The 17,699-nt window shown below is 46.7% G+C and overlaps 2 protein-coding genes across 2 annotated transcripts in view; both read right to left on the bottom strand.

Moving 5' to 3' along the window:
• Positions 1-2,171: 2,171 nt before the first annotated feature.
• Positions 2,172-4,743, bottom strand: LOC310662831 (ribonuclease-like; the record flags this gene model as incomplete). The annotated part of the gene is made up of 2 exons (XM_083409990.1): positions 2,172-2,955; positions 4,635-4,743. Coding segments are annotated over 2 exons (549 nt in total), but the record flags the coding sequence as incomplete, so codon positions are not given.
• Positions 4,744-11,561: 6,818 nt separating this feature from the next.
• The window catches only part of LOC310662824 (angiogenin-like), a 68,634-nt gene continuing 62,496 nt past the window's right edge, over positions 11,562-17,699 (bottom strand). Inside the window, exon 2 of the mRNA XM_083409979.1 lies at positions 11,562-12,243. Within this exon, the coding sequence (XP_083266105.1) occupies positions 11,767-12,213 (447 nt within the window). The 5' untranslated portion in view covers positions 12,214-12,243 and the 3' untranslated portion in view covers positions 11,562-11,766. The remainder of the gene's footprint in view (positions 12,244-17,699) is intronic.

A 17,699-nucleotide genomic window follows, 5' to 3' on the forward strand; every position in this document is an offset into this window, starting at 1 on the left:
TAGCAAACAGGAACAATCCATTGTAGGCAGGAGGATTTTCTGAATTTATCATAAGCTATTGTTCACCAGCCTTTTGGAGCCACTCTCTTGCTTATCTCTTACCCAATCTCCCATTTCTTATCCCAAAGGTGATGGCTGGGGCAAACGCATCTAGATAAAGCCAAAAGCCTTTTCACTGCATAAGATTTTTTCCAGGCGAAACAGGTTGTAGCTGGCCTGCCTCACTAGGAGGGGCTGCCCCATTTCCAGGAGTCACTTCAAAGAAACAAATGGACAATTAGTGCTTTTTAATCTCCCTCCAGTAGTCAGTCTGGTTCAGCTGGGCTCTTATTACATTACATTCCTTACGTTCATTTTAACCACTTTGGTGTTTTTCTTCCCTGTACTCATTTGGGGCTCTGATTCAGTTGTGTTTTCTTGATTTTGCTTGGTCGATTTTGTCATTTCTGTTTTCTTTAGCAGAACAAACAAGACTGTTCAATCTTGGCAGATACGTTGCCCCACGAGGCATGCCAACTGCTGCGTTGCAACTTCCTAACTCCCCTTTGAAAAATGTTTAGAAACATATCAATCATTTGGTCGTTGGCCTGTTTCCAAACATCCCTACCAACTTCTGTGGTCAAATGGAGGCCTCTCTTCTGGGGGAAAGTGTGCAAACACTTGAGATTACAAAAGGTGACTTTCACAAGCCAATTTAGCTTGTTCAGAGTAATGGCGTCATTGAACAGGTTTGCAATTGCCATCCCTGAGAGGCACTTAAAAGTGGATGAAACCACACCTCTTGATATGGGTAGGTAAAGGTAAAGGTAAAGGGACCCCTGACCATTAGGTCCAGTCATGACCGACTCTGGGGTTGCGGCGCTCATCTCGCTTTAATGGCCGAGGGAGCTGGCGTACAGCTTCTGGGTCTTGTGGCCAGCATGATTAAGCCGCTTCTGGCGAACCAGAGCAGTGCACGTAAACGCCGTTTACCTTCCCACCGGAGCGGTACCTGTTTATCTACGTGCACTTTGACGTGCTTTTGAACTGCTAGGTTGGCAGGAGCTGGGACCGAGCAACGGGAGCTGTGTGGAAAAGTGGGAGGCTCCGTTGCAAAGCTGTGTGAGACAAATTGGCTGGTTCTAGACCACTCGTTGCTTATTAACAAATGGATCTGGTTCAATTTTTTATTTTTATTTTAAAAATCAACATCATCATCCTGCCCTTGAAAAGGGGCTGTGCTGCCAAAATGTGTCAGGGCCTCAGTGTTGACAAGCAGGAGCTGGGACCGAGCAACGGGAGCTCACCCCGTCGCGGGGATTCGAACCGCCGACCTTCTGATCGGCAAGTCCTAGGCTCTGTGGTTTAACCCACAGCGCCACCCACGTCCCATTTTGATACTGGTAATAAACTGCTAAAAGAAAATTTGTGTGGTGCAGACTAGATAACATCACAAAAAATCAGCCACCAGAACCCATGTTTTCATAGGTTCCTGTGCATTCATGGCTCATCCTATTCATGTTACTATAATTTGTTTTAACAACTTTCAATACTGAATTCCAAGTTGCTGCTTTTGAGCCTGTTGGAATGGAACATGTTGCCTTCTAGCAGGTCACCTACTTGGTTCAATATTGCCTTCCCTGATTTCCTTAAGGTCTTAGGCAGAGACCATTCAAACCACCCAATAACTTTATAAACAAAGCAAAATCTGTAGATGCCAGGGACTGAAGTAGGGACATTGTTGTGCTCTTAACAATGAGCTATAACTTGTTCTCCAAACTGACTACTCCCCAGGAACCAGAATCAACACCTGACGTCCCTGGAAGAGATGCGGGAGAAATTCGGCTCTTTGTTTGGATACAATCATACATCGACATGCAACAAAATGGTAGACTGAAGCTTTTCAAAACTGGGTTTATTTGTTTGTTTGTATTCCTGAGCAATGCCCTGTATGAGGCTGCTGGTATATATAGCAAACACATTTAAACTCCATAGTCAAACAAACACTATCTACACACAAAAGGAGAGGTCCTGGGAAATCCCAAAGTTTACTAAGGCATCCAAGTGGGGAGATCCTAAGTTTTGAGGACCTTTAAGAAGTTCAAAGAGGGATGGAATGGAGTTTCCTGGAGTAGGGCATATTTAGCTGGCTGAAACTTCACTGCTGCCTTTTATTGCAAATAACAACACAGTTCTACATATGTAAAGGAATATTTTATTGCATGAAACTGCAAGAGAAGACCATTCAGTCACAGGTTCCAGTTCTTAGCCTTAATCTTTCGCGGGTGTTAAAAAGCAAGGATAGGAAAATGCATTCATATTGCTTTATGACCACTAGATGGCATGCATTTTATTAAAATACAAAAGCAGGAGGGAAAGACTGGAGGGACTGCACCTCAGAGAAAGCAAACGGCAGCATTTGAAAACGCAAATTGCAGTTGAGATACACAAACAGAAATAGATTTTTTTCAAAATTCTGCCCGATTCTAAAAAGGGATTTAAAGCATTGTGATTCAATACAAGTAAACAGAGACATCTAAAGAGGCGTTTTGAAGTGAACCGGCACCCCGTTGGTGCAGCCCACCCGAATGCGCTGGGAGGTGGACCTGCCTCTGTAGTTACAGGGGGGTCTCTGGGAGCCTCCCCCAAGAATGCGGCAAGCAGTGATGTCAAAGGGTGTGTTGCTGTCATAGTAATTCTCGCTGAAGTAGGTCCCCCCGTCACCACAGATGGCGTCTACTGCCATGGGGTCCCCATGGATGAAGGTGTTGGAAGGTTTGCAAAGACCGTCAGTCATCCCCCTTCTCTGCATCATGAGGTTGCAATAGCGCCGGGCATCCAAGTCGCTTCTGGTCTGTGGGAAGTCGATGTGCTGCCGGCGGAATTTCTCGTAACGGGATTCCCTCTGGGTAAGTGCCGGCAGGACCATCAGGAATAGCAGCAGCCAGCAGGCAGTGATCTGAGCCATGGTGTCCGCTGCACTTAGGAATGGAGAAGGGAATTATTATTTATTTCTTTTAAAAAATTGTAAGGCAATTTGCACACAAAACTAAATGATTTTGTGTAACTATATACAGTGGTACTTCAGGTTACAGACACTTCAGGTTACAGACTCCGCTAACCCAGAAATAATACCTCAGGTTAAGAACTTTGCTTCAGGATGAGAACAGAAATTGTGCAGCAGTGGCACGCCCCATTAGCTAAAGTGGTACCTTAGGTTAAGAACAGTTTCAGGTTAAAAACGGACCTCCGGAACGAATTAAGTTCTTAACCCGAGGTACCAATGTACAGTAAAAGCTGAAGAGCGGCCACTGCTTTGATTGGCTAGGTTGAATATCAACACAGATCCTCCGCAGGCATTGGCTGGCCTTCTGTGATGTCATTCCTGAGTGTTCTAACCTCTGAGTAGGAAAGAGGTGGTCATGGAATGTTAACAAAATGTGGCTTCTACAAAGAAAGCGAAAGATCACTTCAGCAGCATGTAAGGGCCACCGATATCTGGGAATAGAAGGAGCTGCAAGCTCTTTGCAGGAAGGAGGAAGTGTCACAAAAAGGATGGCTCAGCTCACTGAAGCCGATTGCAAAAAGGGCAGTGTAGAGCATCTTAAAAAGCAGGGAGGGGGAGTTGATTCTTTAGTCTTCTACTTTAGTCTTCTGCCAGTATAACAAATGAGTACAATCTAGAAAGCTGTTTATGAGGTCACAAGCTTTTTCATCTGTGTTGAACACATAGTTTAGATAGTTGGGGTTTTTCCTCATCTCCTGTTATAGCTCCAGGTAGAGAAGCAGGGGCCATAACATAGATTGAGAGATCGATCGATCAGTGATAAACACCAGTGGAGGCTGGTGCAGCAGAGCAAATGGGAACTCATGCTCCATGTGCTCAGACAGCCCTCACCTCCCTAGCTGTCCCCATATACATGTCATTCAAAATATAAACAATAATAAACCGTAAAATAAACTTTTATTTTTCAATATGAAACAAAACCTACAGTAAGATGGAAAATAATGATTATTTTTTATACTTCTAATTGGCCCAAGAGGCTCAGTGGTTTAGACCATAGCACCACCCGCGTCCCTCATGCAGAATCTAGGCACCCTATATATAGAAATGAGCAAACCAGTGATATTTTAGGGAGCAGGCTAGCAGGCGGGGCCCATGACTTACATCATAGGAGCCTACACAACACAAAACACTGTTGCTGTATGTAGGTTTTATTTTATTTGTTTTTTATCTTATATTTTGGAAATGTTGTTTTTTTCCTTTAATTTTTTTGGGGGCCCCCAAGAGAGTGGGGCTGTAAGCTATAGCTTGTTTAGCGTATATGTAAATCTGGCACTGTTCACATGCAGCAGAAGTCCCTAACTCACTGAGGGTTTGAGGCCCATCGGCTGACCTCACCTGGTTTAGCTTGCCAGTCAAAACTGTTCTGGGGTGTGGCTGCTGTCACATGCTGACAGCTTCTGGGAGCCACAGGTGAGAGCTGAGTGCAGGGTGGGGACCAAAGGCAGGGGGAGAAGAAGGAGCATGACACGTCCCTCACCACAGATACTACCCCCTCCCCTAACACCCCATACACTCCAGAACATTTAATTATAGCAACTCATTTGAATGGCTGGGCCCTAATCCCCTCACTTTTTTCAGCAGATCCTACCTGCCTTGCAGAGCAAAATGGTCCCCTTCTGAGCTGTGTTTTTCCCTTCTCGAGATCTTGTTTTACCGAGATGGCGAAACAGATCAAGTTCCCAGAAAACCTTTTTTTTTTTTTATGGCATATTTTGCAATCCTCTGGACTGTGTGGAAAAGTGGGAGGCTCCGTTGCAAAGCTGTTTGAGACAAATTGGCTGGTTCTAGACCACTCGTTGCTTATTAACAAATGGATCTGGTTCAATTTTATTTTTTTTAAATCAACATCATCATCTCGCCCTTGAAAAGGTGCTGTGCTGCCAAAATGTGTCAGGGCCTCAGTGTCGACAAAGCCAGGACAAGGCTGAAAACCGCACCCTGCTGATCAAGGGCGGCAGGAGGGGGGAGAGACTTTTGTTTCATGTTTCTAAGGAAAGAAAAGATGCAGAGCGTCTGGAAGTGATAATATTTGGAAAGCAAAACATCACTAGCCACTTTCTTCTGTTATACGTCAACCAAGTGAAGGAAGGCCCAGGGAGGAGTAAATAACTGCTGCTGAGAAAATTAGACTGAAGAAGACGACTGCACTTTGGAGCTAAAGAAGAGCAGTTCAGATCAGCCTCCTCTCCCTCTGAAAGGGAAATGTCACAGATCTTGTCCATCTTCCCTCGCTGAAACCTGAATCTTGTGGCATGGGCCTGTGCTATTGAGAGTCTTGCATTCTCTGCCTTACACTGAGTGAGGCCATCGGTTCTCCAGGATTTCAGGCACAGGACATTCCCCGTCCTACCTTGAGATTTTAGGGAGTGAACATAGGATTTTCTGTTTGCAAAGCAGAGCCACTGCCAGTCAGTGTAGACTGAGCTAGGTGGGCCAGTGACCTGACTCAGTATAAAAGACCTTCCGTTGTTCCTTTGGCCTGATCTAGTTGGGCACTTAAGTTATCTTAAGTGAAGAATGTGCAAGGGCGACCAGTGACATCAATATGAGCATGTGCACTCAGGGCCGGATTTAGGTTTGATGAGGCCCTAAGCTACTGAAGGTAATGGGGCCCCTTATAGGTCCAGCTGTCCTTTGTCAACAACAAATTGTTTCTGTTTTTTGTGTTGAATATATGCTATATGGTAATTTATGGACCAGGGACGCGGGTGGCGCTGTGGGTAAAAACCTCAGTGCCTAGGACTTGCCATCGGCAGTTCAAATCCCCGCAGCGGGGTGTGCTCCCGTTGCTCAGTCCCAGCGCCTGCCAACGTAGCAGTTAGAAAGCAAGTAGATAAATAGGGACCGCTTACTGGCGGGAAGGTAAACGGTGTTTCCGTGTGCTGCGCTGGCTCGCCAGAGCAGCTTTGTCATGCTGGCCACGTGACCCGGAAGTGTCTCCGGACAGCACTGGCCCCCGGCCTCTTAAGTGAGATGGGCGCACAACCCTAGAGTCGGACACGACTGGCCCATACGGGCAGGGGTACCTTTACCTTTACGCAGGGATCCAGAGAACCCACTCTACAGGGAGGAAGGAAAATTCTGTGCCTCAAGTTAGCAGTAATCCCCAGATTACCAGTTTTCATTCTTTTTCTCCTTAAACAACAAAAAACAGATTCCTAGCATTTATATAACAAGGCCTGTGAAATGCCTATTTTCTTTCCCCCCCGTGATAAATAAACCTATTTTTCCATTTTCAGTATTTTATTCTGTCCCTTCCCTATAGAAAGAAAAAATCACTCCATCCTGTAGAATAATTGCCCAGGCCTCCAAGACTTTGAATTTCTTTCTTCTGTTTAATAGAATTCAAGTAGAAAAGTGAGGAAAGAGAATTGAAACAGCTCTCACTAAATGGCAGCAAAAAAGTTTGACATGGGAAGTGATGGATCTTTCAAAATCCATTCAAACCAGTCTAATTAATTCTTAATTTTTATTTCTTGCTCCCTCTACATCGATAGAAAGAAATAGGTGAGTATTATTACATCCAGATACTAGAGAACTTGTACCAACCATATGATTGTGAAATGTACCGTACAGTTGTGACTATAAACCACTAAAAACAACATCAAAGAATGGGAACGATTATAATACAGCATTACAAAATACCACAGTTTAGGATTGTGACAGGAGCCATATTGGTTATAGCTGCTTGTGCAGAGTGGAAATGGCCTCATTGAGGGGCAGTATTTCAATATGAGTAGGAAAATGAGAGTACCCCTAAACAATTTTTTTAAAAGAAAAAAAAGCACTGGTTAAAACTATAGCAAAAGTACTGGCAAGACACGTGGACAGCTACCCAGCAAGAAGCAGAAGTAAGTATTAGGCGGTTTCTGGTGAGCAAATCAGATGTTACAGAATCTGAGCCACAAAAAGTAAATCGTTGGCTTGCTTGACAAATCCACAGGAGCCTAACCGCAGCAACTAACCATCAGCTTGCTTGACAAATAGCAATGCTAAATTTATAAATATTAAGACGTGATGAACAAACTTGTGTGCATGGATGGAATACACCCCCCAAAAAGCATAAAAGAATTGTGCAGTGCAGGCTTTCTAAACTCACCTCCTCCAGATGTTTTTGGCCTACAACTCCCATGGTCCCTAGCTAGCAGGACCAGTGGTCAGGGATGATGGGAATGGTAGTCTCAAAACATCTGGAGGGCCGAGTTTGAGGAAGCCTGGTGCAGAGGTTTGGATAGGGAGAGTCTGGAAGTTGCTGCAGGAATTAATAAAGATCACCCAATGGTGCCCTTGCTTCATATCTTAGTGTGATGGCCTGGGATTCCGATTCGGAGGATGAAACAGAGGAATCCCGGCCTGCACAGGAGTCCCCGCCTCCAGGGCCGGCTGAACTGGGGCCAGGCCTAGATGCTGAAGAGCCTGCACCTGTGGCAGTGCATCAGGAGCTGGCCCCAGGTGAAGCCCTTCTGGCCCCAGAGAGGCTTGACGACTCAGTGGCCACAGGTGAGCCTCCTCCAGGGCCCAGTAACCCTTCGGCCTCTCCTGATCTGCAGAGGTTTAGAGCAGAGAGGCGAAGGGAACTGGTTGCCCCCAGGAGGAGTGCTCGCCTTAAGGCCAGAGGAGGCGGGGCTCCTGGGGGCCGGGACCGCCCCTGGCCTTAGAAGAGGATAAAAGCCCAGTCAGCCCGGCCCCAGGTTGCGGGAGCAACGTCGTTGTTGGCTTCGGACCTTCCTGCGTTCTTGATCCCTGCTCGGCCTCCTGTTCCTGACTATCCGGTACTCCTGTCCCCTGCTCGGCCTCCTGTTCCCGACCATCCGGTGTTCCTGTTCCCTGCACAGCCTCCTGTTCCAGCGTTCCTGTTCACCGCCCGGCACTCTGCCTCGGACCTTGCCCCTCTTCGTGTGGACTTTGCTACACCCAAGGTACCTTACCCCCGGGACCAGCACACTTAGTCTTGGCCAGTTATGTCCCACCTAGGACAGGTATTGAGGATGCTACCACAGGGTCTCAGGGACAGCTTGAGAAAAAAGCTACATCTTCAAATGAGGAACAGAGATTGATCTGCCTGTCCAATGTATGTTTCTTAGCCTCTTGACTGAGTCAGATGAACGCCTGATAGAAAAAAATTAACAAATGTATTGGTTTGTGCTGTTTTAATAAGGTATAATTTGCTTAGGGGCGCGGGTGGCGCTGTGGGTAAAACCACAGAGCCTAGGACTTGCCGATCAGAAGGTCAGCAGTTCGAATCCCCGCGACGGGGTGAGCTCCCGTCTTCCGGTCCCAGCTCCTGCCCACCTAGCAGTTCGAAAGCACCCCTAAGTGCAAGTAGATAAATAGGTACCGCTTTCTAGCGGGAAGGTAAACGGCGTTTCCGTGTGCTGCGCTGGTGCTGGCTCGCCAGAGCAGCTTCGTCACGCTGGCCACGTGACCCGGAAGTGTCTCCGGACAGCACTGGCCCCCGGCCTCTTAAGTGAGATGGGCGCACAACCCTAGAGTCGGACACGACTGGCCCATACGGGCAGGGGTACCTTTACCTTTTTTAATTTATGGACCTAGTAGGTATCTTAAGCCATTTGCACAAACAAATAGGAGCCTACACAACACAAAACACTCTTGCTGTATGTAGGTTTTATTTTATTTGGTTTTATCTTATATTTTGGAAATGTACATCCAGTTTTTTTTCCTTTAATTTTTTTGGGGGCCCCAAAAGAGTGGGGCCCTAAGCTATAGCTTGTTTAGCTTATACGTAAATCCGGCACTGTGTGCACTAATGAACTCTGCTCAATGGTGCACTGTCACTGGTCCTCCTTGCAAATTATCTTCAACTCTCTGGGGAAGGAAAGAGAAAGAGAGAGAGAGAGAGAGAGAGAGAGAGAGCCCTTTCTTTGTTCAAAACAAACCTCTAACTTTCACATGCTGCTGTGAATTATTAACTTACTTATAGCTTATAGTAATTTGTTATAATTTATAGTAATTTATTAACTTGCTGTATTCACATACACATTTTTCATTCCTCTATAATGGTGTGTGTGTGCTCCATGAGGCAATACCCGAAGGACCTCCTCTTTCCATATCAAGCCACCTGGACCCTGAGATCACCTCCTGAGGCCCTCCTTCGTGTGCCTCCTCCTCAAGAGGTCAGGAGACTGGCAACATGAGAACGGGCCGTCTCTGCAGTGGCTCTCCATCTGTGGAACACTCTCCCCAGGCAGGTTCTCCTCGCGCCTTCATTATACACCTTTAGGCACCAGACAAAAACATTCCTTTTTAACCAGGCCTTTGGCTGACCTGAGGGACGCGGGTGGCACTGTGGTCTAAACCACTGAGCCTCTTGGGCTTGCCGATCGGAAGGTCGGCGGTTCGAATTCCCGCGGTGGGGTGAGCTCCCGTTTCTCGGTCCCAGCTCCTGCCAACCTAGCAGTTCAAAAGTACGCCAAAAAGTACAAGTAGATAAATAAGTAGATAAATAGGTAGATAAATAAGTACTGGCCACATGACCCAAAAACACCTGTCTGCGGACAACCGTCGGCTCCCTTGTCCAGGAAGATGAGCACCGCAAATCCAGAGTCGTTCGTGACTGGACTTAACTGTCAGGGGTCCTTTACCTTTACCTTTACCTTGGCTGACCTGATCAACACCCTATACCCTTTAAAATGTGGCTCTTTTGGGGTGGGGGCGTTATTGTTTTGATTTTATATATTGCAATCCTTTTTGTGAACCACCCTGAGACCTCTGGGCATAGGGCGGCATATAAATTCAATAAATGAAATGAAATGGCTTGTTAGAAGGGGGTCCAGGAGGGCAAAATAGCTGGCGGGTAAAGGTTCAGTATCTCCTCTTCCCCGCTTCTTCCACTTCAAAAACACTGTCTCAAAAAATGGTCAGGGGGATACCTCCTGCAGAGACACATCTGACCTTTGGGTTGATGCTCTATTGCTAACAATACCACCTGAAGATTTATCTTTCTCTCGGTTTCCAACAGATTTCCAAGCTGACTTGGAAGCTAGATTCCCATGTGGGTCTGAATATCCCCAGACACTTTCAAGGGGAACATTTGTCCCCCAAAGAAGGGAGTTTACATTCTCCATTATATTTACTCCCAACCTCAAAGCACCCACAGAGCCACAAATGGCAAGATGACTATTAGGCATCCTGTGGAATGTGCTCAGAAGCAGCCCTGGGGCTGTGGTGCCTGATCACATGATGACAACTGGCTGTGTCTATAAACATGAACTCTGCACACTGGGACAGAACTGAGTGGGGAACCAGAGTTGCGAAAGTGTTGGGGGAAGCATTCCAAGCTGCCAGACATTAATGCTGAACCATATGCGCTCTATATTGTGAATACCCTATGGGTGGGGGTCAAATGGAAGGAGAAAATCTAGACATTGGGGGAAGGGGGAAATGGAAAAAAGGAGAAAGGCAGTGGTGACAGCTCCCCACCCTAATATTTGACTGCTATACCTTTCTTGCTGAAACCTGGTTTTGCTTCAGTCATGAGCATCAAAAAACCTCCTATCCATCTCCCAGCAGACACTATGTCCCCCCCAACAATGATTCACTTGGAATAACTGTATGCCACCACACCATAATTCCTGACAGGAAATGGTTGTGGCCTGCGTGCTCTCATAAAATGTGTTGCAGACACCAATTGGATCTAGCCAGGGCCTCAACTTTTACTGCCAATGAATCGTCTAGGTACTCTGCCTCCCCTATGGTATGTCTAGCTAAACTCGAAGTCCCTAAGTGCTGGAGGGCCTTTACCTTGGCTCGATGTCATGCCCGCCCTTCAGCTGTCCTTGAAGGAAGGACAGCTTACAGGAAGATTGCTTACCTGGAGAGACAATGCGCCTGTGACTCTGGACAAATAGAAACAACAGAGCATGTGCTTCTCCAGCGTCTTTATTATAGAGACATTTGTACTACCCTCATCTTACCACTACTGCATAAGGACCCAGGGCGCACAGGACAATTCTATACCTCCCTGCTGCTTTTAGATACCAATCCTGCTACAACATATGTTCCAGATTCTGCACAGCAGCGCTCAAAATTCACCGGATGATGACCTGTGACACAAACTAGATATAATGAGCACTCATATTAGAATGCTCTGTAGACTGACAGCTATAGTCATATATACTAACCTTTTATGCTCTTTCATTCCTGTCTAATGTTCCTAACTCCTCTTTTAGACTCTTAGTTTCTTTTGGATTCTGATAGACATATATATATATATATATATACTTTCTGTTTTAACTGCTTTTTTAAAAAAACCAAACCCAAACCAAAACGTTTTTAGACTTTAAATGATTGTACCCTTCCCTCCTTATGCTGGTCTATGACCGTAATAAAGATTTGATTTGATTTGGTTGCAGCCTACCACCCATGTGGGCAGAAACACGAAAGAAAATCTCAGACAGTGCAGTACTGCATTCCACATTCCCTCCCTTGGATGCAATAAGAAAAAGAAATGAAATTAAACACACTTCAAATGCTATGCAACTTTAATATGCAGTTTAATAGTGACAGCCATTGCTGGTTTAACAGAATCAAAGCAGGTTTCTTTGCCACTATGGTTTAAGGGTGTTTTCTTTGTTTGTTTTTTAATTGCAGTAAAGCAGAGCTGGACAGAATGGCAGCAAAGCGGGGGGTTTTCAGTGGAGTTGCAAGGGATGGCATAATTGTTAAAAAGCTGAATATTTGGGATCTGGGCTTTGGAAATCTTACACTGTGACAATGATGCTTTCGTCGAAGTGCACAGGCTCATTATTCTCATTACAGGCAATGACGATGTATCTGGATGACTTGTTATCGGAGTACTTGCAAGGTGGGCGAGTTGAGCCGCCTTTGTGCTTGCAGGTGGTGACAGTGAAGGGACGGAGAGCGATCCTCAGCCCGTTTCCATAATCCTTCCCTCCAGTATCAGTGCACACAGATTTGATGTTATTCTTGGTGCCGTGGATGAAGGTGTTCACTTCCTTGCATGCTGGTTTGTCCAGCCCACGTCTTTTCATCATGACGTCACAATACTGCTTTCCAACGCTGCTCTTGGGATTATCGTAGTGCTGGGTTAGGAACTTCTCATAGCTGGGCGCACAATAGGCTCCCAGTGCCAGAACAGACACCATAAAGGTGAGGAGCACAAGGCCAGATCCCTTGAAAGGCATCATCGTGGGCGACCGTTGCCTGAAAGAGATACACCTGGGGGGAAAGTAAAGTGGGTGTGTAAATGCTTTCTTTCTGCCACCAGAGGGTGCTTTGTGAAACAGCTTGGAGTTCAAATGAATGCTGTACTGTATATCCTTGCAAATTCTTATCTGCAAATGTTGTGGTGGATGTTATCTAGTCAAGATCACATAACCATGTGAATATTGATACAAACCAGTCACATTGCAGCTTATGCATCTTATAGCAGAAGTTTAAGACACAATTTAAATATTTTTTAAAACCACTCTAAGTAGAATAATGAAGCATAACCACCCACCCACCCACTTGCCCCTCCCCCTCTTCTTCTTCCTAATTATTTAAACCAATTCATAAACCAAGAATTTATGCATTCACCACTAATAATGAAACACATGTTGTAGACATTTTTCAACAATTATTATGCTACTTTTGTGATGTACAAATGACATGAGAAAACTTGGTATACTTATTTGTATAACATCATTCTTGTTTGTAAAACCCAATAAAAAGAACCAATATAAAAGAAGAAGCTTGGACCATTGTTGAGGGTCAGGGAGAAGGAGGCAAAGAAGATAGGATATTTGTACAAGCTCAGTTAAGTTTCTGGCTGAAGTGAGATGTGAGCACGGGACTCACTGGTATGAATCTGAGCTCCAGACTAGCACTGAGAGACCAGGGTTCAAATCCCCACTCAGCCGTGAAGCTCATTGGGAAACCCTGGGTCAGTCTTAGTCTCTTACTCTAGCCTGCCTCACAGGATTGATGAGAGGACTGACTGAAGGAGGAGAACGATGGATGCTGCCTTGAGCTCCTTGGTGAAAAGGTTGGATATCAATCAATCAATCAATCAATCAACCAACCAACCAACCAACCAATCAACCAACCAACCAACCAACTAACCAACCAACCAATCAACCAATCAACCAACCAACCAACCAACCAACCAACCAATCTCCCTTTTGTATAAACTCCCTTAAAATCCTTCTGAAAGTTTTCATCAAGCGTGACCAGTAGCTCAACAAGACAGCGGGGTATAAGATTTATTTCTTAGCCTTTAGGTTAAAGTGCTGTAAACCTGGGAACACCATGAGTTTTAAGTAGCTGGGTTGGTGTTGCAGCATCAGTAGATTTAAACAATTGTTGCTATAATCTTTTTGCATAGCCTTTTACATAAATGCATCTTAAGCTCCCCCCCCCCCCCTTTTCTAGTAGGATTTAGTAAGAGCTAAACTGGAGTCACTTTTGCATGTTGCAATTTGTGCACACAACAGCTCCCTCATCTTGTGGTTTGACGTTGTATGTTCACCCCTCTTAAAAATATATATTCCCCTAATAATAACTGCTTGCTTTATATTCTGCTTATGTTTCCCAGGCACGTAATGTTCTCTGACATTTCCCTTTTTCTAAGATTCCTTTGTGTGGAATGTAATGTGCTTTGAATTTCCTTAGTGTAGATTATTACTCCCATCCAGGCCCATGAGAGGGTGGGGGGCAGCCAAGTACTGCAACTATGAGTTGGGCCATAGGGAAAGCCCCATGGAGGCCATGCTTTCCACAAAGTCCCAAGTGCCCCTTCTAAGGTCGTGTCACCATGGATGTTAAAATGCCCATGGACAACCAAACTAGGTGTCTCCAGGAGAACATCTGCCACGACCTGAAGCAGCTCGGGCAGGGAATCCTTGGTGCAGCAGGGAGGTCGGTACACCAAAAGGAATCATGTACTGCCCTTACTGCCCAACCTCCAGAACATGCACTCAGAGAACTGGGTCTTCCCAATAGGACACCTGGTACAAACTAATGACTTCCTAAAACTCACTGCAACCTCGCCTCCCCACCCATATGAGCTGGGTTGCTGTGTGTAAGAGAAACCTGGTGGACAAGCAGCGGCAATATCAGGCCCATCTGCTTCATCCAGCCAAGTCTCTGTTACACATGCCAGGTCAAGTCCTCCATCCACAATCAAGTCGTGGATGACAGCCGTCTTGTGAATCATTGACCTGGCATTGCACAGCAGCACCTTAAAGTCAAGACCAGACCTGGAGGCAGGGATAGTCTTCAAACTACGACTAAACCTGCCTCCTCGGTAATTACATGGTCATAAATCCACCATTGCTCTGACCTTTCAATAACTGTTACACTCTTAGGCATCAATCACCAGACCCAATAACTTACAATTTCTTCAATTTAGCCTCCTATCTTCTCTCTTGGCCTCTCTTCTGTTTTGCTCAGCTCCAGATGATACCCTGTCAATGCTTTGTCCAACCTTTTATATTCTAGCGGCCACAGCTTCTGGCCAATAGCACATGGCCAGGTTGCAAGACAGTCTTCTATTGGACTTCAGCCAAGGTCCAATAGGAATACTTTAGTGACCCTCAGAACACCAATTGGATTGGTCCCTGCTAGTGCCAGCACAAACCATTGAAGGCTGGTCCTTTAGGATGAATGAAAAATGCCCCCAGCAGCAACAGCATGATCCTAGCCACTTCCTCCAGCCAGCCCAGAGCATGCCCCTAGCTGTCAACTTCCTCTTCCTCAGTATCAGATCATGCCAGTCATGAATGGAGAATTAAGTGCAATTTTGCAAAGCAGCTCAGATATGCCGAAATGTGTTTTCGAAAGCCAAAACTGACGAAAAGCCTTCACAATGATTCTGGAAAAGGACCAGGGTTGCAACTGTAATCACTAGGAACACCTTCTTAGTCACTACCGAGAAATCCACACTCAAAAAGGGCAAAGTCATAAGATACAGCTCAATTAATACTTCAATAACAACAACACAAAAACCTGAAAATGCAACTGATTGCCCACAAGGCAACCAACTGAAAGATGAACTTGCTGCCAAACAAGGATAGCTCAATAGCAACCTCCAGGAAATGGGGATGCCAGTCCTCTGAATTTGAGGCAGAAATGAGGCCCAGACCTTTTCTATTAATCTGTAGAAGACTTCACTGATAGCATAGGCCAGGGGTCGTCAAGGCTTACTAGGCATGGGCAGGATCACTCCCGCAGAGATCCCCGTGGGACAGGCAGGCGCAGCACGATGCCGGAAATCTCTTCTGCGCATGCCCAGATGCCAAAAATCACACCTGCGCAGAAGGATTTTGGCATCTGGGCATGCGTAGGAGCGATTTCTGGAGCCGCGGAAGAGAGTCCCTGCATTGCGCTGGTTTAGCGCAGCACGTGGGGACTTGCCAAGCAGGTGGCTGGGTTCGGGGGCAGCTCACGGGCCGGTTAAGCGACCCTCATGGGCCTCCTCTGGCCCATGGGCCTTAGGTTGTCGACCTCTGGCGTAGGCCAAGGATGGGGAGCTGGGTTCAGCTGGTGGGGGCAGGTCCTTGGTTTCCCCCACCCTTGCCATTTTAACAAGTGTCCATCACCTGACATCACCATGATGTCAAAATATCAATTCTTCCTTGCTAGTGTTGTAAGCTGTGCTAGAAAGGAAAATGCAAAGCCAGCTAAGCAAGGCTGGAAATTTCTGCCATGGAAACATGGGAACTTAGCTGACCAGTGCTGCCTTCACTTTCTGATCCAAGGGAACCTAAAGTCCAGCTTAGTCTGGAAGCTACGCAACTGGAATTATTATTTTAAAAAACCAAACATAGCTCTATCCCCTTGCCTTGAAATATAACTAAAGGAGCTTATTATTTTGAATTTTAATAATAATAATAATAATAATAATAATAATAATAATAATAATAATAAATTTTATTTATATCCTGCCCTCCCCAGCCGAAGCCGGGCTCAGGGCGGCTAACAACAGTAAAACAGCACAAACAACACTTTAAAATCATTCATTATAAAATTAATTAATTCAAGCCACTGGCAACCATTGGGCCAGAGCTCTGCGAAGATTGCCAATGGAGGGAGTCAGGCTGTGCCCTGGCCAAAGGCCTGGTGGAACAGTTCTGTCTTGCAGGCCCTGCGGAAAGATGTTAAGTCCCGCAGGGCCCTGGTCTCTTGTGACAGAGTGTTCCACCAGATCGGAGCCACGGCCGAAAAAGCCCTGGCTCTAGTTGAGGCCAGCCTAACTTCTCTGTGGCCTGGGACCTTCAAGATGTTTTTATTTGAAGACCGTAAGTTTCTCTGTGGGGCATACCAGGAGAGGCGGTCCCGTAGGTACGAGGGTCCTAGGCCGTATAGGGCTTTAAAGGTTAAAACCAGCACCTTAAACCTGATCCTGTACTCCACCGGGAGCCAGTGCAGCTGGTATAGCACCGGGTGAATGTGATCTCGCAGCGAAGACCCCGTAAGGAGTCTCGCTGCAGCATTCTGCACCCGCTGAAGTTTCTGGGTCAGTCTCAAGGGCAGCCCCACGTAGAGCGAGTTACAATAATCCAGTCTGGAGGTGACCGTCGCGTGGATCACAGTGGCTAGGTCAGGGCGAGAGAGGTAAGGAGCCAACTGCTTAGCTTGGCGGAGATGGAAAAATGCCGCCTTTGTTGTAGCTGCAATCTGCGCCTCCATTGAAAGGGAGGTGTCAGGGGTTCAGGAGCAGAGTCACAGGAGAGGGAGGAAATGGAGAGCGAGGGGGAGGAGTCCGAAGGAAATGTCAGCGATGACAGCAGTCCGAGGTCTCTGAGTCTCTCCAGTGACTCGGAGGATTCACAGAAAGGGGCCCCCATAGTCAGGGCAAGGGGAGTGCCCAGGGGGACACCTCGGGAAGAAGGGGCCAGAGGGGACTCAGAGAGTAGCAGCTGGAAATCCGGACCAGCGTCCCCCCCAGAGTGCAGTAGGGGGGAGGAGTCCCAGGCATCGGGATCAGGTGGCGCGCGGACAGAGGGAGAACGTGAGGCAGGAGTGACCACACCCTCGTCAGGGAGCGAGGAAACGGTCATCAGGAAAGTTAAACGCGCGCGCGCGCCAAGTTCAAATGTACAGGAGGGCGGCAAGGTGGGCAGCCCGGGTAGGGAGCCAGGTCCTAAAGCCCACCGAAGAGAGGGGGAGGAGTCAGAGGGGTCAACGTCTGCGTCAGAAGAGTCCAGGAGGGAGGAGACCCCGGGGGGTAGTAGGACCCAGAGGAAGAGAGAGAGAAGGAAGAGGTGGAGTAAGATTAGAGTCTTAAACTGGTGCACAGGGGGCGGAGACTCAGACGGAGCTTCGCCGGTCTAGAGTCCAGACGTAGAGCTGGGACGCTGAGGCTTGTAAATGGAGACTATTCTTCAATAAAGACTTTGATACTTTACTACCGGCTAGCGTTGGTCCTTGGTGAGCTGGGACCAGGAGCCAGCTCTGACAGGAGGTATCGAAGATTACACCCAAACTCTTAACAGACGGTGCTGGCACTAATTGCACCCCCGCAAGAGATGGGAGTTGCCCCCTCAATCCCATATCGTCCCGTCCCAGCCACAGGACCTCTGTCTTCGAGGGATTTAACTTCAACCGGCTCCCACGTAGCCATCCATTGGCTTTGCTCATTTAATCCCCCCTTTGCCTCTTCTCACTTTCATATCGCCTCTTTTTATGTGTA

Source organism: Podarcis tiliguerta, assembly GCF_965153285.1.
Source record: "Podarcis tiliguerta genome assembly, chromosome: 13".
Lineage (NCBI taxonomy): Eukaryota > Metazoa > Chordata > Lepidosauria > Squamata > Lacertidae > Podarcis > Podarcis tiliguerta.